Source organism: Argiope bruennichi, chromosome 7 (genome assembly GCF_947563725.1).
Source record: "Argiope bruennichi chromosome 7, qqArgBrue1.1, whole genome shotgun sequence".
In the NCBI taxonomy this organism is placed as follows: Eukaryota; Metazoa; Arthropoda; class Arachnida; order Araneae; family Araneidae; genus Argiope; species Argiope bruennichi.
In genome coordinates, this window is record NC_079157.1 from 34,262,394 (window position 1) to 34,285,614 (window position 23,221).

At 31.7% G+C, this 23,221-nt stretch overlaps 1 protein-coding gene across 1 annotated transcript; it reads left to right on the top strand.

Annotated features, from left to right (window-relative positions):
* The first annotated feature begins 1,442 nt into the window (after positions 1 to 1,442).
* On the top strand, positions 1,443 to 22,974 carry LOC129976406 (alpha-tocopherol transfer protein-like). The gene is made up of 6 exons (XM_056089952.1): positions 1,443 to 1,562; positions 7,704 to 7,881; positions 11,145 to 11,387; positions 13,371 to 13,564; positions 21,552 to 21,662; positions 22,754 to 22,974. Exons 1-6 carry the CDS (start codon positions 1,488 to 1,490, stop codon positions 22,919 to 22,921), a joined length of 969 nt encoding a protein of 322 aa, XP_055945927.1. The 5' UTR covers positions 1,443 to 1,487; the 3' UTR covers positions 22,922 to 22,974.
* Positions 22,975 to 23,221: the final 247 nt, after the last annotated feature.

A 23,221-nucleotide genomic window follows, 5' to 3' on the forward strand; every position in this document is an offset into this window, starting at 1 on the left:
CGCTGTTCCAATCGCGCTCTCTGAGGGTAAGAATTATCCATAAATATCGCGTCAGTGACAATTTCAGAGTTAAAAGAGCGCCCAAGGGTGTGTAGGATTTCGTCGCGAGATCGCCAAGCAACACGTGGAAGTTGGTTTGGGTGTTCATTGCTATGCCTAATCAGACCGCCATCTCAGTGAAGATCCCTTTCAACATTTGGAACCCGATAGCATGTCCCTGACTTTCGTCATACCCTTGCCCTTCGGGAATCGTTCTGGATGTTAAATCGAAACACATCCGTAATGAATACGTGCTCTAATGTCCAACTGCGATGATCATGGGCCCAATGCAACATCGCTCTAAAGCGCTGGAGACAAAGACACACAAACGACAGGTTGTCGTGGAGCAGTCCACCTTCATGCAGTCTTCTTGAAGCCGCGTTCCAATGACCTGTGGCCTTTATGGATATAGTTGAACATCTTCCAACTGACCCACTGTTGAACCAATCCCACCTGTGAACGCGATCCGGAGTTTCCTGAAAATTGTCGGTAAACTGAACAGACATCAAAGAACCCCGGAAAACCACAATAAAGGAGAAAGTGTCCTCGTCTGGAGACAAGCACAGAATGTTGGAATGGGGCTTGTCACAGTTTGAGGGGTATGGGCTATCTTGGAGCAGCTGAGAGCTGCGATGCCAGCCTTCGCGCCCATAAGGTCCTCCAGCATTTGATACATTGCAACAGGTAGCGATCGTCTGACGATGTGGTTATTCTCCGGTTTCCAATCCTGTCTTGTTCTGGCATTTTGGACCATTTGAAAATGGTTCTAGAATCAATGGATATCACTGTGAATCACATTCTGCTTAATACATTCAACATACCGACACCCCCCCCCCCAATGCATTTCATCCACTCGTGTAGAAATCTCGAATTTCACAGAATTATCGGTACTTGCGAAATGAAGAATACTTCCGGTAAGCCCTTTTTTAAGGTGTTACGGCGCGACTGCGAGATTGCGTTTTATGTTGAGTTTATTTATCGATTTGCATTTGGCTGACTATTCAACCTCTGTCTAAAATGTGTATTTTATTTCACCGTTTTGAATGTGTGCCTCGCATTTGTGTGTTTATTGCTTATTTTTTTAGCTAGAACGTATGTAAGAACAAAATGGTGAAAACTTCAAAAATAATATCATAATATACGTGTATTAAAATTTAAAATATTTTTCTAAAACCATTAAGAGGAAGGTACCGAAAACATACCTTTAGTCCCATTGCTTTAGGTACTTCTTTTACAACTAGTGCCTTACTTAAAACTTGACTTATTTCAATAATACTAAGCTTATTCCATAAGCACGAAGTTGATTTAGCCTCTCATAATGAAGGAAACTAGATTTGCGTAGATATCTTTAGCAGGTGCAAGGAATTTATAAAAAAGCCACACTCACTTTTAAGATTTATGAACGAAGTGCTTGGTCAGTTTCGTTTCATCCAATTTATAGCTTATATATGAGTCGTTCATTACGTAGAAGACTATTATTTTTAATTTTATTGTTTTTTACAGGCTTATATTGGACATATTTAGTAAGTTGATATGATTTGTTCTATCTGAATATCATAAATGTTTTCCTGTATTGAAATTTTAAGATTCTTGCGTATATGTTATTTATAAACTTTTAAATCAGTGGCAACAATATTCTTTTAGTTATGTCTTGTAAACAAAGACATTTTCAGAATAGTTAACTGATTTTTATGGTTTATTAGTCGATATATCAAAAGCTGAAATTAACTTTTAGTTCTTTTTTACATATGAATGTCGATTTCTTGAAAGAATTGTGTGTGTATGTGCGTGCGCATGTGTGTGTGTCTGCGATGCACAATCAAATCTTCCGTTTTTATAGTCATGAAATTGATCACTCAGATAGCCCTGATGGTCACGAAAAGTACACCAAAGCCCGCATCTTATAATTCCAAATAAAAAAAAATTAATTTAATTTTTAGAGAAAATTTAAAATTGTGTTTTTGCATAAGTTTCCTTGTGGTATCGTTTCTACTTCTTGTGGAAAATAATCAATGTGCTAGCATAAGAGGATAAACAATTTTCTAAAAATACTAGTTTTGCGTCATTAATTTAAAATATTGAAGTTTGAAAAAAATGAAGGAAACAAACTTTACTTGAAATATTTAAGAAACCAAAATAAAAGCAATAATAAAATTATATATATATATATATAAGATCTTTTTTATGCACTTTCTCTGTATTGTTTTTCAATATCATTTATTTAAATGGATTTACAAAAGCAGAATTTGTAATTGGTTACTTACAATAAATTTAATTACCTACGCTTTAAAGCTCTTAACCTTTGTACAATTGTGTATTTTTAAAGACAATGCCTAATTTTATTATTTAAATAAAAGTCAATTTTTAAATAAGTATTAAATTTTACATAGCGAGCCACCTGGTACTAATATTTTTTAAAAATATGTAATTTTTAAAGTTTTTAAAATTATATATTTTAATTAAAATATTACAATTTAAATGAAAAAAATTTCAAAAATAATTAAATAAAATAAAAATAAAAGTTTTTATTAAACGTAAAAGCATATTTAAAAAATTATTTTCATTAAATTTCTCTTTGTATTAATATTAAACACAATATAGTATAGTCATTTATTTAGGAAAGTTTTAATGAAATGAACAAAAATAAGATAAAATGCTTAATGAATGAACAAAGATAACAATAAATTTTCTTTAAATATTTTATTATGTATCTAACTTAATTTTTTAGAACTCTTTATCAAACATTCAAAAATCAGCTATGAGCAGCAACATATTTATAGTATGGAAATATCTGCATAAAAGAAGCAAATAGAAGCTAAATTTTGAATCTTTTGAGATTCAAGCTCAAAATTGTAATTAGAATCCTTTCTAATAATACAAAAGAATTTATATATTTCTATGCATTAGGATGGCAATATGTAATAAGACTAATTGATATAGAGCTATTAAATTTTGCACAGATATGCATTGGTAGAGGAAAATTTTTATCTCAGATGGATTTTTAAAATTTTCTTTTAAGATTATTTGGTACGAATTTACCATAAGTTTAAACTGGTTCATTTCAATTTTTTAATAAGTAGACTGTAATCTTATTTAAAATCAAACGACAATTCGAAAACCAACCTTTTATTTTATCGACGTTCAACCGACACCACAATGATTCAATACGAATCTGTTTTAATAGCTGATTCCATGTCAGCAGGGTTACCATAAATTTAATCGCTGAAGCCAAGTCAGCGCATGGTTGCAACATTCTTTAACAAAGAGCGCCAACAAAGCGGTAACATTATTAATTTATAAAAAAAATAAGCGAATTTTTGCTTGTTTTTCCGTAATATTTATTTTTCAAAAAAGTTCATCTTTATCATTCAATAACTTAATTTCGCGCAGTTTTCAAAATGGAAATCTCGTTTTGTGATCATGTTAAATTTTGAAGAATAATTTCTTAGTGTTTCGATAATTTAATATTCCTTGCTAATTTTCTAACAATAATTTCTTTGTTGCAGCGAAATTCAAACCCTTTTTTATTGTTATTTAAATATTTGGTAGTAAGATTTTTTCATAGTTATAAGCAAAGGATTTTTTTTTATTTAAACAGTTTGTAGGAAAAAGAAGAAAGACAAGTTACAGTATCATGGATTAAAATTAGAAAAAATTATATACACAGCTATTTAGAATCTCATTATCAAGTGGCATTAGAAGCATCGAACTTTAATTTTGTTAATTTACTCTATATAATGAAATTCGTTGCTACAAATTCAAGAATAGCGCACTGTAACTAGTACATTTTTTTAAAAAAATGATAGGCAAATATGCAAAATACTTCGCTCTGCAGTTGAAATGATTGCTAATTTTTTTCCCCCCATGTAAGGCAAAAAAAAAAAAAATGTATGCAATTCCCATGAATGTAACCAACTAGAGATGCATAATCCACGATTTTTTGAATAACAAATAATATTGCTATTGTTATTTTTAAATATGCGTTCCAAATATCTGTTATTTCAATCATATTATTAATTAAAAATTATTACTTAATATTAAATATAAAATTTATTCATTGTAATTAATACTTAATTTACTAATTTAATTAACGTGTGATTGAATTAATTTATCTGTTTCAGCTTACTTCTTAATTTTTTTTTCTCAAAACTATTTATTTAATTTATTTATTAGAGTGAACCATTTTCTGGAAAAGATGAGTTAAAAATATATGTCATTTCTTTAAAATGTTTACTTTAGTCCTATATTCTACCAATAGATGGCGCCAGCAGTAAACAGAGTACATGTAATCAAAGTCAATCATGTCACGAGCAATTAAAAATGATCTGTATGGAATAGCGCATCATCCAATACGAATATCGGTCACTCCCGTAAAGTGGAGCGGTGACTCCGCACTTTCCAGTGAAGCCTCGCACTTTCCGGTGAAATCACCGCTCCGATAAATTTCAGTGATATGCAATTCAATGATACGATACGATATTCCAATAACCGGTCCGTTCACTTTTCAATCCAATCACAGATTTCTTTCGAGAGCTTCCATTGGACAGATTGTATCGATTCTTACTTTCCAGTAGTCACCGTTCCGGCAAATTTCAGTGATATCGTATCGATTGTTACTTTCTAAAATCTGAAATCGAAATATCATCAGTAAGATCGTATCTAGGATTTGAATCACACCCCTTTTTGAAAAGTATTGATAACTTGTATTTGTGACTTTTTTGATATTGGTTACGTAATAACCGCTCTGAAAATATTCGTCATCCCTATAACCAACAACAGCATTTTGGAAATCGAACCTCTACGCCGAGTTATTTCAAGGTCACGTGTTTCCCAGAAGAGAAATCTTCTGTTATTGAAAAGATGCGCTGACCGTAACGGGATTGTAGTCATTGTTATTGAAAAAAGAAATGTTTTTTTCTTTTTATTGAAAAAATGCATGTCTGAGGCTAGACGCCTTATTCGGAACGATATAAACAAGCTCAAATGCATTTCTCGCCATATCTACAATTAAACATCATAAAGTATCTTCAACATAATAGGGAGGCCTAAAAGGGACGTCATGTTTTGAAATTTGGAATCCAATAAAATAAAATAAATACCAACTTTTCTATTTTAAAAAGATATTTTATGTTTTTGTACAAGTATTCTAAATTATAATCATAACGTATATGATGATTAACCCGTTCAGGACCATGGCCACGTAGACGTAATTACAAGCCTTTCCGTCTCTGTGGGCCCACAATCACGCCGGTGCGATTTCTATTTGGAACGTTTTATTTAATTTTTTAAACAACACTAGATGGCGGTTGAAGTCTTTTATAACTTTGAAGCATATCTCACAGAGGGTTGACCTTCAATATATCCTTTCGGTTTTGAGCGTTTTTTTTATCAGGGGTATCTAAACATGTAAGCAACTGCACGTGTTCAGCTCTTTCGAGAGGATTGTGCATTTAAAGGGCAATGATTTATTTTGCTCTGGGTTTTTGTTTACATTTTGACTGGGAAAAGGATGGAATGCTTATTTGTTTATGCAGGGGAGAATAGATTTAATATATGCTGTTTCGGGATCGCTATTTGCATGTTTTTGATCAGTTCTATTTTGCTTTTCTATTATAAAAAGAGTGAAATATTTAACAGTTTAATTATATGGCATTTGATCTTCATTTGCGGGCAGGCATTGGTTTGTATTCTACGTTTCTAAATTTGATAGATTTATTGGTATAAACAAACGGCTCTGAAAATGCATGTGTGATTTAAAGGGATTCCAGCTTTCTTGTTGAATGCGTTCAGATTTCTGTTGCTGGCTGTGAGAATGAAATATTATACAATCTTTAAATTTATAACTTTGTTTTCATGCGTATAATATTTATTTTCGTGGATATAGTTAAAAGTTAAGTGTTTTGCTTATTTCATTCATTTATATCAGCGGTTCTTAACCTATGGGTCGCGACCCAAAATTGGGTCGCGAAGCATATTTCTTGGGTCGCGCTGAGTCGAACCAAAAAAGTTAGTAATACACCAAATTTCAGACATTTTAGAAATGACGACTTGAATAAATATCAACAATCGAAAATGAATGTGATTAACAATATCAAAAAATATAAGATCCCTTTGCAACAACATATATGTGTGAGGCTGGTTTTTCGGCTGTGTGTGTAATCAAAAACAATTACTGGAACAAGTTAAATCCTGAAATAGATATAAGGTGCTCCTTGACAAACATTCAACCGAGGTTTAAAGATCTTTCAAAATGTATTCAAGCACAAGGTTCTCATTAAAACTGTATGACTTGCATTTAAAATTTATAAGACTTAACATATGTATTGATATTTCTTTTTTTTTTTTAGGAATAAATTAAAATGTCAATTATTTTCAAAAAGTTATAAATATATTTTAATTTGGTCAATAAAAATTATTAAAAACACTTGATTATTAATTAAATTTTTCTTGGATCGAAAAGTACTTTTGTTTATCTTTATTATTAAAAAAATAAATAAAAAATTTGTAAGTTAAAAAAAATCATCATCGTAGGATTGAAGATTTTTTAAAAATACGATTTAAAATAAAGCAATGAAAAAAATGTGACTTTTTTTTGGGTCGCGACATGAACATATTTCTCAAATTTGGGTCGCGGCTTAAAAAGGTTAAGAACCACTGATTTATATTAATGTTATAATCTTTATGTTAATACACATTGTTACGAAATTCCCGGGGTTCGTTTGGATAGTGGGAGTTGTATGGTGTAAAGAATGCACAATCAGCAGGCGGCAGTAGAAAATAAAACAACGACGTTTATTTACACCAAGACACACAGGACAGCACAAAGACAACAACTATATACAGCACAGAAGACGATTATCTTCAGCCGAGACGTGCAGCATACAACAATATACACAGCAGCATACAACAGTATACACAGCAGCTATACTCCGTCGCTGCTCCGCTAGTCCCTGGACGACGAGTTCTTCACCGTCGCTTCCGTCTACTCTTCGACTCCACTGGTCCATGACCCAATTCACCGTCGGTTCACGACTCCGACGACTCCACTGGTCCACGACCACTCTTCTCTGTCGCTTCCGAGTACTCAATTCACCACTCGACTCACCACCGCCCGGCAGCTGCGGGTGCTTCCTTTTATAGGTCTCAGGAGGCGGAGCTAGAAGCCTCTCAACCAATCAGGAACGTTCGAGGCGTATCTCCGTTACTACTGGACGGCTCGGGAAAATTCTCGATGTTTCGGGTATAACCTATTTTGGCGCCAAAGTCGCCAAATTCGTCGCCAAGTCGCCAAATGATCGCCAAGTTTGTCGCCAAGCTCTGGGACCTCCTATGGAACCAGCTATGGTAGGAAGCCGCATCACAGGTTCGTAACAATATTAAGAAGTAGCATATTACAAATGCTACTTAGGAAATTGAAATCGTTACATTAAAATGATGATTTTATATAAATTGTTTTATAAAATTAGGCTGAACGAAAATTGTGTGGGCCCATGGTGACGCCCCATTCGGTCTTGTGAGAGCGCTTCGTTCTTCACGCGTTGGTCCTGAAGGGGTTAAGATACAGATATGATTAGATTTTATCTTTCTTGAAATATTATTTAATTTATGCTTTATTAGTTAAATTTCTCTATCAAATAATTCATTCATGTTTGAAATTTTTATAGAAGTATAAAAGTTTGCTACAACAGAAAAGAATGAACATAATATCAAATGACATCGAAGACGTTGATGCTTATCCATTAGATATCAGATATATCCCTGCGCCCATTCAGGAAAAATATCATGAAATTTTCCCACAAGATGATTGGAAATATTTGGCACTACTTAAGGAAATGTTACAGGGTAAGACATGTTCTTTTAAATTTTATTTCAAAATTTAGCCATATCCGTAAAGGTTGTGGTGAAAGCTTACAAGCCAGATAACAGGTACGAGACACGAGCATTACTTTTATCTTGTGATCTTGTTACTCGGCTGGGAACCACAAGGTCCCAGATTCTATGCTCGCTCATCGCCAATCAGCCACATTGGTGACCTCGGACGATGATCCTTCAACCTTCGTACAGCTGTTGTGGCACCATCTACCCACAGCAAACCAAAGTAGTAAGATTCACTTGACATAGCAACCCAAAGTCGTCAGACTCACTTGACGCAGCAACCCAAAGTCATTAGACTCACTTGACGCAGCAACACAAAGCCCTCAGACTCACTTGACGCAACAGCGACCACTCACCCATACACGCTCTCCATAACGCTTGGTGCTTCTCAAATGGGTACAGGCGCATTAGAATCAACAGTGAATACATCACCACTCAACAGCCATATCGTTCGTCTTACCACCAACCCACTGGAGGGAGAGTACTGTGGTGAAAGCTTATAAGCCAGATAACAGCTACGAGACATGAGTATTACTTTTATCTTGTGGTCTTGTTACTCGGCTGCGAACCACAAGGTCCCAGGTTCTATCCTCGCTCATCGCCAATCCGCCACATTGGTGACCTCGGACGATGAACCTTCAACCTTCGTACAGCTGTTGTGGCACCATCTACCCACAGCAAACCATAGTCATATTCACTTGACGCAGCAGCACAAAGCCTTCAGACTCACTTGACGCAACAGCGACCACTCACCCATACACCCTCTCCATAACGCTTGGCGCTTCTCAAATGGGTACAGGCGCATTAGAATCAACAGCTAATACATCACCACTCAACAGCCATATCGTTCGTCTCACCTCCAACCCACTGGAGGGAGAGTACTGTGGTGAAAGCTTATAAGCCAGATAACAGCTACGAGCCATGAGTATTACTTTTATCTTGTGGTCTTGTTACTCGGCTGCTAACCACAAGGTCCCAAGTTCTATCCTAGCTCATACCAATCCGCTACAAGGCAAATTAATGAAATGTTGTACAAATTAACAATAAAGCATAATTTATTTAAAAATTGTACAAAATACAATGTATTTATAGATACAGAATATAATTATATCAAAAGAATGAGAGAGATGTTTTCTGAACAAAGAGAAATATGCATGTCTCACCAAGAAAGACTAACACGTCGTCTTTATTAAAAGATTAAAGATGTGCGCTATAAGACTGTCAGTACGATATTTGGTGAATGATTGATCATAAATTATCAGTGCTATCAGAGATATTTCTTGCTCTTATATGAGTTGCTATATGTCAAAGTGCGTGAAATATTGCAACCTGTTGATCCAGAATATCACTTGCATGGTCAAAGATTCTGTGGTGAAAAGTTTATAAGCCAGTTAACAGCTACGCTACATGAGCAATTGCTTTTGTATTGTGGTCATGTTGCTCGGCTGCGAACCACAAGGGCCCAGGTTTTATCCTCGATCATTTCAATTCGCCACATTGGTGACCTCGCATGATGAAACTTCAACCTTCGTACAGCTGTTGTGGTGCCATCTGCCTATATCAAACCTAAGTCGTCAGATTCACTTGACGCAGCAACACAAAATCGCCAGACTCACTTGGCGCAACAGCAACACTCATACACATGCTCACCAACTCAAATGGGTACAGGCGCATTAGACTCAACAGCTAAATACATCACCACTCAACAGCTATATCGTCCAACTCACTGGAGGGAAAGTCTGCCTTGAAAAGCTTATAAGCCAGTTAACAGCTACGCTACACGAGCAATTGCTTTTGTATTGTGGTCGTGTTACTCGGCTTCGAACACAAGGGTCCCGGTTCTATACTCTCGCCCATATCAATCCACCACAATTCACATCGGGAACAATAAATGCTACTTCAATAAGTTGATTTCCACTTCATTAAAGAATTTCGTTCAAAATCGTTTCAAGGCAAGGAATGGTTCTTCATGAACTTGAACTCGAAGCCAGTTACACTTCTGAACAAACGGAATGGTTCATGGTTCCGGGTAGAATACAAACATATCTTTGAGAATTCACGGTAGTGAGTCCTATTAGAAAAAGGCAGTGGACAATAATTCTATGATTCAGTTAGGTATTTTGAACACCATAAAATATTTTGAAGATATGGGTATCTGATATTTTCTGAACAAAAAGAAAAATCCATATCTCTCCAAGTAAATCTGTCTAACACTTCATCAGGTTTTTAAAAAATTATATATGTGTGTTACAAGACGATCATCAAAATGTTTCAGAATGCTTAGCAGTACATTATCAGAGGTATTTCTTGCTCTTGGGAAGTACTTTTTAAAGCTCTGGTATCTAGGAAGTGAGTGAAATATTGCAACCGGTTTGATCCAAAATGTACCTTGTATGCTCAAAGATTCAAATCAGAAAGAAAGACAGCATGATTTCCATAACAGGATGATTATCTTCGAGGAATCGCGCTCAAGATCTTTGCAAGGAATGGTTCTTCATAAAGATGAAATCGAATGTTTTTGCACTTCTGGAAAAACATAATGGTATCCAAATAAATCGAATTAATCAAGGTTTCGCTACTAAATATCAGCCTGAAATTTGGTATATATTTAGTTTATAATATTTGCTGAATGAAATAAATTGTATGATCAATGATTTAACATTGTAAAGTTTTGCATCTTTTAAACTTTAATAAAACATCAAAATTTGAAAAAAAAAATATTATTTCCAACTAAAATTTTTGTAATTTTTAAGGATTTTGAACTATTTTTTTAAACGTTTGCTATAGTTTCTGGTCATAGATTGTATATACGTCATAGATTGTATGCACACTTGATCTCAGCCAAAAGACAGAGAAGCGATAGATGGTATATACCAAAGTATCTATCATTCCAATCATTTGATTTTAATCGATTGTCTTTGAAATAAAAGGCAGATTTGAGGCAACAGAAAAAAAAATCTAAATCTTAACAAATATTTCAAATAATAATAAAATTAAAAAATATTTTTATTCTAAATAATTTTTTTACATAAAAGTCTTTTGAAAATAGAAAATGACTGCTTCAAATGTCATTATTCAGTAGAAAAAAAATCTCCGAAATAGTTGGACGCTTTAGAACACAGGCTGTAATTGCGGTTAGAAAAATTTTCTCAGCTTTCAGAGACGAAATATTTAATATCAAATTTCTATGAAGGTATTAACTATGATTTTCTCCTTATATTTTCAAGCAGAAGAGGAAGTATCCAGAGGCATAGAATTCGAGGACGACTTCTTAAGATTATATCTCATTTGTAACAATTACAAAATCGACAGAGCATTCTCCATGATTCTGAACTGTCTGCATTTGAGAAAAAACCACGACTACCTGTTCCGTAATATAAGTTTTGACTTTACACAAAATCCAGCCTACAAATTTATCAGTGTTCTGCCTCAACGACGAAAGGACGGCTCTGTAACAGTGGTTTTTAAAGTGGGTAAGTCGATTCTAGATAATCCCCTGGATTTAAAGTAATGCCAGTGAATATTTGTAAAATAATATTTTAGATTATATTGGTTCGAATTCCATTTGCTCAAATATATATATATATATATATATATATATATATATAAACATATGATTTCTGTGTATATAATTATATAATTTCTTTCGTGGCCGAAGAGAGAGAAGACACTTTCGAATTTTAAACTCCGCTTTATTCCATCCCGGAAGGTATTATTTACGTACAAGCAGAAGCGACTAGACATGTCAACACAGAACGACACAAGAGCGAAAAGGGAAAAAGCGAATCAAATATTTATCCCCATAAGTATATAGTATGAGATTTTCATAGGGATTCCTTTGCACGTGTCGATTTAAAATAGGAAATCTTGGTATCTTTTAAAAAGAATTCGCTAAGCTTGACAATTTATTATCCCTTCATTTGAAGCGTGGAAACCGCTGACTTAAGCAATTTTTTTAAAGAAATTATCCAACAGTCATCTTTTATTTTAATTAATTTTCTTATTTGAAAGCAGGTGACTTTCCTGTAAGTCTTTCATGGGAAATTATTTAACTGTCATCTTTCACTTGGATTAATTATCTTATCTGAAAACTGCAGACCTTTTTGTAAGTCTTTCATGGGAAATTATCCAATAGTCGTCTTTCACTTGGATTAATTATTTTATTTGAAAACCGGAAACTTTCCTGTAAGTCTTTCATGGGAAATTATCCAATAGTCGTCTTTCACTTGAATTAATTATCTTATTTGAAAACTGAAAACCTTCCTGTAAACCTTTCATGGGAAATTATCCAACATTCCTCTTTCACATGGATTTAATGATTGATTAGAAAACAGGTAGCCTTATTTGTAGAATTTCAATGAAAATTAATGAACGGTAATCTTTTACTTGAATTTATTCAAAAAGATTAAAGTTTTTATTGGATAGTTTCTTTGAGGTGGATCTCGTAATTGCCAGCCATTGTCTGAAGACAAGACGCCTGAGTTTGTTTTTTCCTATGACACGTTCTCACCACATAATAGCAAGTTTAATACTAGAAATAGAAGTCAGAATTATCTTGTACTGAACCCACAGACATTACAAATGTTCTGTAGAATCAAATTTCAAACATGAAGTGAAAAAAGCAATATCTTTTTGATAACTTTCGAGGTACACCATTAGAAATTGCATAAACATTACAGTAGACTTGATGTTATCAAAGGATGTTACAGGTTTGATTGAGTTATATATATGCCTTGGATTGAAATAAAGAGTAAAACTACCTTTTTCCTCTTTTGAAAAATATTTCTTACAAAAATGATCCAACCTGTTTTGATTGTATTAAGGTATACTGCAAATATCTGTGGTGTAGTCAACACAGACGTGAGACACGTTTAACAGATTCCTTTAGGCATGGCACGTGCTTTAGTTCTAGGTACCATCTGCCGCGTGCAAAGTGTTATCGTGGTTAAAGTAAATCAAGTAGAAAATTTGTGAAAGACAATAGAATGTCATTTCTGTTGTTTCTCTCTTGTTATCGCTGATTGCGTTTCATGCTATAAGTACTGTTCCAAAGCTATTTAGAGATTTTTTTCTATGGGAAACACATTCCAGTAAAAAAAAGTTGGTATTGCCATTAGAAAATCTTAAAATTCTGTCACTGAAACTGTAACTGTTAGAGCTTAACTGTTGTTTCTCAGATGATTCTTGAGTCCATATCCCAAAATACATTGAAAAGAAATTTTCTTCAGTTCCTGTCAACGGTATGATAGTTGCCGAAAGTTACCGAAGAATGAAGGTTTTGAAGTTTGAAGCCAAGTACCAAATATAAGCGAATTAAGATAAAAACTTTATTTTGTAATAATTCAATTAAAAATGCTGAATTATCATTATAAAAGAATTAAAATTTACTCTAAAAATTTGGCCTGCTTACTTATAGTCATGTTTCCTGTTATTGAAAGACTTTTTTCATGTTTCAGCGAAATGGAATCCGGACGAAGTTCCATTTGAGCATCTGAAACTAATAATGTTCATGATACCCATGCAGCAATTGCGTAATCCTGTGACTCAAGCGAGCGGTTTCAACTTAATTTATGACTTCGCGGAGGCTGGAATTCGATACATGAGGTACGGCACGCCTCAGAATGTGTATCTATTTCACCACGTGTCATTCGTAAGTGTCTTCCTATTTTGATTGTTCTGAGACGCTTTAACATGAACCAGGAAAATTATGATTGCACCATTCTTACTTTAAATTTGTCATTTACATTAAACTTCTGATTTATCATTTCCTCGAATGATATTTACTAATTTCTCATAAATTAATTGCTTATTTAACAATAGAGAAATAATTAAATAAGGTTTTTTTTCATTAAAAGCTTAACTGTTTTGCTCCTATGCCATATGTGCATTGATTTATCAACCTTTGATAGTTGTAAGAAAAAAATAAAATTTTCATAACGACTATAATTCAATATTAAAATTACATCGAATATATAGATAAGTCAAGTATTTAATGGATTTCCATTTGAATCAAAATAAGAAAATATTCCCAAAATAGAATGTGCCATCTTATTTTATAGTAAAGTAAATAAAACAGTTAAATGGTTGATTCTGAAACAACCGCTTCAAATTATTCAGATTATAACGGTTGTTCCTGAACTTTCTAAATTGGTGTTGACTTTGATAAAAAAAAAAAGATCTTTTAAATCCTAAGAATGATGTTAATTAACTATTCACAAGAAAATTGGATAAGCCAACAATGAAAAAAAGAACTAGACAAAAAGAACAATACAATGGTTTTTCATTAAATAAGAAACAACTACTCATTTCTTTAATCAGAGTAGAACGATTGTTTCTAGAAGTTCTATCCTATCTGTGGTCTTAAGAAAAGCAGATTTTTTTTTTTAATTTCTTGGAAAGATTTTTATTTATTTCTCTCAGGAAATGCGACTGATTCATAATTGAAAATCATTATATAAGGAAGAATGCAATGATTTTTCCTTACTTAGAAAATAATCACTTGTTATTTTCATCGGGATAGAGAGCTACTAATAAATACTTTATACTGCTTGAAGAAAAAAAAATACTGCTTTTATTTCTTAAAATGAATTGTATTAATTCCCCACAAGAGATGCGGTTGATTCGAACTTGAAAATTGTTAGATAAGGAAGAAGGCAATGATTTGTTCATTACTTAAAAAAGGACCACTTGTTATTTTCATAAGAGTAGAACGGTTATTTCTAAACGTTTTCTCCTGCCTTAAGAAAAACAAATATTGTTTTTATTTCTTAGAATGAGGCTTATTAATTTCCCACAAGACATGCGGTTAATTCCAACGTGAAAATTAGTAGATAAGGAAGAATGCAATGACTTTTCATTACTTAGAAAATAACAACTTGTTATTTTCATCAGAGTAGTGAGACTATTCCTAAACATTTTCTTCCGTCTTAAGAAAAGCATATATTGTTTCTAATTCTTAGAATGACTATTGATTCCCCATAAGAAATATGACTGACTTATATTTGAAAATTATTAAATAAGTAAGAATGCAATGCTTTTTCATTACTTAGAAAATAACCACTTGCTATTTTCATCAGAGTAGTGAGACTGTTCCTAAACGTTTTCTTCCGCCTTAAGAAAAGAATATATTGTTTCCATTTCTAGAATGATGTTTATTGATTTCCCACAAGAGATGCGGCTGATTAGCACTTGAAAATTATTAGATAAGAAAGAATGCAATGATTTTTTCATTACTTAAGAAATGACCACTTGTAATTTTCCTAAGAAAAGAACGGCTATTATTAAATGTTTCCTCCTGCCTTAAGAAAAACAAACATTGTTTTTATTTCTTAGAATGATGCTTATTAATTTCCCACAAGAGATGCGGTTAATTCCAACGTGAAAATTAGTAGATAAGGAAGAATGCAATGACTTTTCATTACTTAGAAAATAACAACTTGTTATTTTCATCAGAGTAGTGAGACTATTCCTAAACGTTTTCTTCCGTCTTAAGAAAAGCATATATTGTTTCTAATTCTTAGAATGACTATTGATTCCCCATAAGAAATATGGCTGACTTATATTTGAAAATTATTAAATAAGTAAGAATGCAATGCTTTTTCATTACTTAGAAAATAACCACTTGCTATTTTCATCAGAGTAGTGAGACTGTTAATAGACGTTTTTTTCCGCCTTAAGAAAAGAATATATTGTTTCCATTTCTAGAATGATGTTTATTGATTCCCCACAAGAGATGCGGCTGATTAGCACTTGAAAATTATTAGATAAGCAAGAATGCAATGATTTTTTCATTACTTAAGAAATGACCACTTGTAATTTTCCTAAGAAAAGAACGGCTATTATTAAATGTTTCCTCCGGCCTTAAGAAAAACAAACATTGTTTTTATTTCTTAGAATGATGCTTATTAATTTCCCACAAGAGATGCGGTTAATTCCAACGTGAAAATTTGTAGATAAGGAAGAATGCAATGATTTTTGTAACATGTTATTTGAGAAGAAAGTGTATATTCCAACGCATTTAATTTTTTCAATGATAATATATTTTGAAAAATTTCTAAAACATACAGTGGCTCAAAAAATTGAGAATACACCTTCTTTTACTTGATAAATCCGACTTTCAATATAAATAACAGATTACCGGGAAGTGCAAACGTGTTTTTATTTTTACCCATAAGAAATGGTTTAATTTAGAGTAAAAATAAAGAAAAATCAACGAAACACTTCTAAATTGAAAAGTTTCAGAAGCATTTTAAATAAACATACGCAGAATTTTGCTTGAAAAAAATTCAGAATACACCAATGAATTTTTTATAATATCACGCATAGAAACAAACTGTCATTATTAAGTTGCATGTCTTTTGGCTCTTATAAGGGCATCTAAACGTCGTGGTACCGTTCAACCTTTTGGTGGTATCTGAAGATATTTTACCCCATTCTTCATGCAAAATTTGTTTTAAAATGGGTTTTGTTTCTAATTTTGTATTTTTGGACCACTTTTTGGAGTGTGGCCCACAGATATTCAATGGTATTGATGTCGGTGTACTGTTGTGGTGTGTGTGTAATTGCTGTTTACAATGAAAAATACACCATATTTTGATGTTACGTCCAATCTATTTGGGATCATTGTCCTGCTGGAAAATGGAATTTCCGTCTAAACCCAAATTTTTAACCCTTTCCTTTAGATTGCTGTGACTTTATAGTTCATCCAACTTGTTTCAGATATTTTTCAAATCATAGGCTGAATCGTAAGTGCTGAAACTGTGCGAAATGCTATTAGACAAGCTGGATATAAAAGTCGCATTGTTAGAGAGAAACCGTTCACCAGCTTGCAAATTCAGAAAAACCATTTAAAGTTTGCAAAAACTCATCAATTGAAGACAAATAAACTTTGAGAGAAAGCTGTATTTAGTAATGGAAGAAAATTCAACCTTTTTGGCAGTGACAGCCATCGCACTGTATGGAGAAAGCCCAATGCTACTTTGGATCCAAAAAATGTACGTCCTACAGTTAAACATGATGGTGATTCCGTCATGATTTGAGGTTGCATGGCTTCATCCGGAGTAGGAAATTTAATTTTTATAGATGGCATTATAAACGATATGGTTTACTTGGATATACTTCGCAGTAATCTAAAGGAAAGTGCTAAAAATTTGGGTTTAGATGGAAATTCCATTTTCCAGCAGGACAATGATCCCAAACAGAATGTACGTAACGTCAAAATATGGTGTATTTTTCATTGTAAACAGCAGTTACACACACACCACAACAGTACACCGACATCAATACCATTGAATATCTGTGGGCCACACTCCAAAAAGTGGTCCAAAAATACAAAATTAGAAACAAAACCCATTTAAAGCAAGTGTTGCAAGAAGAATGGGATGAAATATCTTCAGATACCATCAAAAATTGGTTGAATCGGATTCACGATGTTAAGATGCCATTATAAGAGCCAAAAGACATGCAACTTAATAGTGACACTTTGTTTCTGTGCGTGATATAGCAAAAATTTCATTGGTGTATTCTCAATTTTTTTAGGCAAAATTCTGAGTATGTTTATTTAAAATGCTTCTAAAAGTTTTCAATTTAGAAGTTTTTTGTTGAGTTTTCTTTATTTCTATTCTAAATTTTACCATTTGTTATGCTATTATTTGTTTGTTAAAGACCGATTTATCAAGTAAAAGTAAGGTGTACTCTCAATTTTTTGAGCTACTGTATCTATATATTAAGAAAAATATCTGCAAAATATATTGGAAGTTTTTCATACTAATACATTCATTAGAAAATTTAATTTGAGTGTAAATGAAATGTGGTCTCATAGACCGCACCTCCCCTGTTAAGTTCTAAAATTTCAACTCCCAAATTAAGGGTTAAAATCATGACAATGTTTAATTTTTTTTATTTCAATAAATATAAATTATTTATAATAATTTAACGAAGCTTTGTTTATATCGGAAATGAAAGAGAGCAGCTGAAATAAATAAAATTATATCCGCAAATATTCAAAATGTTAATAATCAAAAATTAAAAGTAGAAAGCAGGTGTTAAGTAATGGAATGCATAGATAGATGATTCAAAATCTTTAGTAACAAACGATTTTCCTTTCGCGATTTTCTGAAGATAAATAAACATTTTTTAAAAGGAAATGATTTTTTTATTTACAAATTTGTTCAAGGTTTCTCTTGTGAATAATCAGTCTGGTTTGATATGTTTTTACGATAACTGCCATTCTGGCTCTTGCATGTAATAAAAAATTAATGAAATATTTTTATGATGTCAGTAATTCAATTAACATTTATCTTTATTTAAGTTATGTTTGTAACTATTCTTCCTGCTTAAAAATAAAATTATAATTTAAGTATTAAGTGAATAAATATTAATTTTTGATGGAAATTTATTTTTTTTAAATTCATTTTTGATTGATAAAAGGGTTAAATATTAATTAAAACTGTCTGCAATTTTATTTGAATACATTTTTAAAAGAAAAATGCTTTCATGACTTAATTTTCTTTAAATTATAATTCAAGTACTAAGAGAAAATGCATTTATTTTTCCATATAAAAATTAATATCATATAATTTGATACCGTATTTAGAATGTTAATTTCATTTAAGTAATTCTGATTATTTAAAAATTTGCATTCATTATTGTAATTATTTTTCTTCTAAAAAATAAATTTTAATCTAAGAACTAGGAGAACAAATATTTATTTTTCGATAAACAAACGAAAAACATATTAATTAAAGCTGTTTGTAAATTGTTAAATTAGTTTGAAATAAATTAGTTAAAAAGCAATGAAAAATATTACCCCAGAATTGAACCCTAGTCTCCTGAATGCTTCGCCAGAATCTTAGCCACCATACTATACACGTCTTGGTGACAGTGGCGCATTGTTAGTATATAAACCATGCAGAAAGTTTGAGGACCATTTTCTCGAAAATGAATGGCCATTGCGCTTTCATATTGTTACGAATCTGTGATGGCGATTATTTAACGACTTGGCGACGAACTTGGCGATTATATAACGACTTGGCGACGAACTTGGTGATTATTTGGCTACTTGGCGACGAATTTGGCGAATTTGGCGCCAAAATAGATTATACCCGAAACATCGGCAATTTTCCCGATCCGTCCATTGGGAACCGAGATACGCCTCGAAAGTTCCTGATTGTTTGAGAGGCTTCTAGCCCCGCCACCTGAAACCTATAAAAGGAGACAGTCTGCAGCTGCCGGAGGAGTAGTCGGAATCGACGGTGAAGAACGAGTCTTTCAGAGTATAGCAGAGCAGCGACGGAGTCAAGCTAGTGCTGAACTAAGCTGTGCGCTACTGTCTGCAGTAGAGTCTTGTAGTGTGCACGTCTCGGCTGAAGATAATTGTCTTCTCTATAGTGTATATAGTTGCCGTCCTTGTGCTGTCCTGTGTGTCTTCGTGTAAATAAACGTCGTTGTTTTATTTTCTACTGCCGACTGCTGATTGAGCGTTCTCCACACCATATAACTTCCACTATCCAAACGAACCCGGAAATTCCGTAGCAATATTTTAGTATATGAACGGTCGAAATGTATACTAACATTACGCTAAATCTCATACTGAACTGAATTTTCAACCTTGTACCCTCCCCTTGTAAGAAGAAATAAACAAATTTGACATTTTATTAGAGAACACAACGATGCGCTTACCTTCCAGAAGGTATGGAAGCTTCATCCGGAATGCCTTTCGTGTAAGACTAGTCACACATCTCCTTCTGACATTCTTGCTTGTTTAGGTCACCAAAGACGACGTTTTAAAGGACCCTATTTTATTCATTGACTTCCTGAAGGTTTAAAGAATAGAGGAGAATTTGAGGTTCTAATACAACTAGACCATCTAGGGTTAATAACATCAACATAAATACAAAACACCAATTTCATTGGTTTAAATTGCTGAAAAAACTATCTGAAACAGGCCTCTAATTTTTTAAAGCTCTAAGTATAAACTGCTTGCGTCCCTATAAGTATAACATAAGGCTTACAAATGTAACCTTAACCATTTATTCCGATCCACCCGAACAACACGGAAAAATCTAAATGACCGGCCGCCGCGCCAGGAACACTAGTGGGAACTATGGTTAAATCCAAAGGACTATCAGCGGTCACAATACAACTCTTCCCGTGAGAAGTCCGTCCTTCCATCGATAGGAGGTAAGCGACTCCTCATCATTTTTGCACCCACCAGAGCGGAGAGAACCAACCACCATACCGAAGGCTTCTCCTCATTTCTGAGATGCCCCCGGGTGGGAAAACTTACTAACTAAGTCAATACTCATCCGATAGCGGAAGGAAGTTTCAAATGTGGGGGAAATATAGGCACAAATGCAAATTAAAAAAACACAAATATAAAAATATATGCTCGCTTCTTGGGAAGTTAAGTGGAATTTCAAAAAATGTGACTGTATTTATAAGAAATGAAATAATTTTTCGAAATTTGATTTTAAGCAAATTAAATTATCATAATATTCGATAGCTCATTTTATAGATATTCATAATATTTAATTATTTTTATCCTTATTCGCACAAGATATTAATTGTAAGATATCTCCACAATATTGTCCGATATTCTGAATGCTTGTCAATATCGTGAACATTATTTTTGGTGAATTTTTTTTAAAACATTTAGTCGCTTTTAAATAAATAACTATCAATATAGAAAAGAAATGTTTCAACTAAAATTTTATAATATTAAAAATATATATAAAATGGGTATGGGTAAACATTATAATGGATTTATTATGCAAAGAATAATTTTTTTTAAAATTAAAAAATGATAAATGCTCTAAAAGTATGATTCTATGATTTCAAATAATATTATAATTATCGATTTTCAAAGAAAATGGTTGAAAATTTAATCTGAATTAGAAAACAGGAGGCTCTTGTTTGCTTTGTGGTAATTGATTGTTAAAAAAATCATTAACGAAAAGCGGAAAATGAATTCAGACTAAAAATTTAGGGCAAAATTTCAATTTAAAATTCGATTTTCATTATCTTTTAATATTGACCATTACACTTCTATTTGAAATTGTAAAATTGCACTATCAAAAAAGTATTATTTTTTAATTGAAAAAAATCCGGTTGAGAGAAAAATATTTTTATAGGAATTTTTCAACTACTCTTTTTTTTTTACAATGAATTTTGTACAGATAACAGTAAAATCAGTACAGATAAAGAATCGAAAACAGTACACATAAAACAGTACAGATAAAAGATCTATAAATTTTACCAATTATTTCCCTCTACATAATACATATTTAAGTTATTTTATAAGTGTTGTTGTTTAACATTCTTGTTTATAAGTTAACAGTTATAAAATTGTTTATAAAAAATTAAATGATTTTTTGAAATTTGCTTTTAACCAAATTAAATTACCATAATATTTGATAGTTCATTTTATATGCCTTCACAATACTTACAACCGTTTTGATCCTTCTTCATACAAGGTATTGTGCATTATCTTCACGACGTTTTTCGATATTCTGAGTACTAATCAATATCGTGAAGGTTATTTTAAGGTCATAATTTTATTTTCATTTTTAATAAAGTACTGCTTAAAGTATTAATACTATCACTCCAAAATCATTCAATAAATAAATGTGTACCTATAGGAAGTACTGCCAATGAGATTTCTTGGGTATCATCTAGTCAATGTCAACTTTATTGGAAATTTCCTGGTGTCACTGATAAGACCATTTTTGCCAAAAGACATTGAAAAAGTCGTAAGTATAAGCAAAAAACAGCTATTCCATTTCTTCAAAACATTTAATTTTTTCAAAATTGTTCTTTAAAAAAATTAAATGTTTTGAAGAAATGGAATAGCTGTTATAAGTTTTTATTTGTTTGTATGTTCAAAAGAAAAATTAAAATAGAAATTGAAGTTGTATTTAAATAATAATAAAGACATTATGGAGATTGATCAGTAAAAAAGACATTAAGAAAACTAAATCGGTTTTATAACAAAATAAAATAAGTGAAATAATCAATTTTATAACAAAATAAAATAAATGAAATAATTGAGTTTATAACAAAATGAAATAAGTGAAATAATTAATTTTATAACAAAATAAAATAAATGTAATAATCAATTTTATAATAAAATAAAATAAGTGAAATAATCGATTTTATAACAAAATGAAATAGAGAAATAATCGATTTTATACCAAAATGAAATAAATGAAATAATCGATTTTATAACGAAATAAAATATTGAAATGCGAATATAATCAACGCTTTTAAAATTTAGTTGTATAGATGTTGCTAATAAAACAATAATAAAAAAATTGTTTTTAATAAAAGAACTAAAAAATGAGAAAGAGAAAATAAAACATAGATGATTTTAAAAAAATTTATAAATTAAAAAATATTTCCAAAACAATAATAACTCATAACATAAATAACTGAAAACTTTTAAACTAAATTTTACATAAAATTCAATTTGCAAACGATTTTTTTAAGATATCTCGAGTTGCAAAGTTAGTTATAAAATGAATCTAAAATTACGACTTTTCAATGTTTTTCATCTTTGTTTTAGTCGAAGTAGAGTAAATCATTTTTGTTTTAAATGATAGAATGTCGAGAATTTATTACTAACTATGATTCATTGAAACAATGGTATATAAAAATTACCTTAACTTTATGAGTTATAGATTTATTCAAAAAATATATAAGATAATTTCATTTAAAACATTTTTAATTTGAATTATATATTTATTTCATGGTTCCGAAGTTAGCCACAGGACATTAAGATATAATATTTTCATATTTTCTTTCAAATTTTGTCTTTTAATGACTTTTTCTTTAATTATTTCAGTTTTACACGCATTCATCACTGAAAGAACTACTTGATTACTTCCCCAAATCAATGCTACCTGTAGAATACGGGGGAAGTTTAGAAGATTATTATACGGATGATTGGCTCAGGAAAGCAAATAAGGAACATGGAAACTTTCCGGCAGGCGGCTTAAAGAATATTTTCTGATGTAATTGTTTGTAATTTATAGCTCGAAATAAAATAATATCTTTTGACACTCATCTCCATGAAAATAAGAATATATTTTATTCGAAAATGTATATTAAATTATTAAATGATCGGTAATAAACAGTGAAAATTTTCAATTTTTGGAAGATCATTTAATCTCTAAAACAAGCAGGGTCACAGAAAAATGAAAAATAAATACTTAAATTAAATTTAAACTATTTTTGAAATAATTTTTGTGCAAAAAATTTTATTTAAAAATTAAAAACTTATCCTAAAATTTTCATAAATGAAACATTCTTG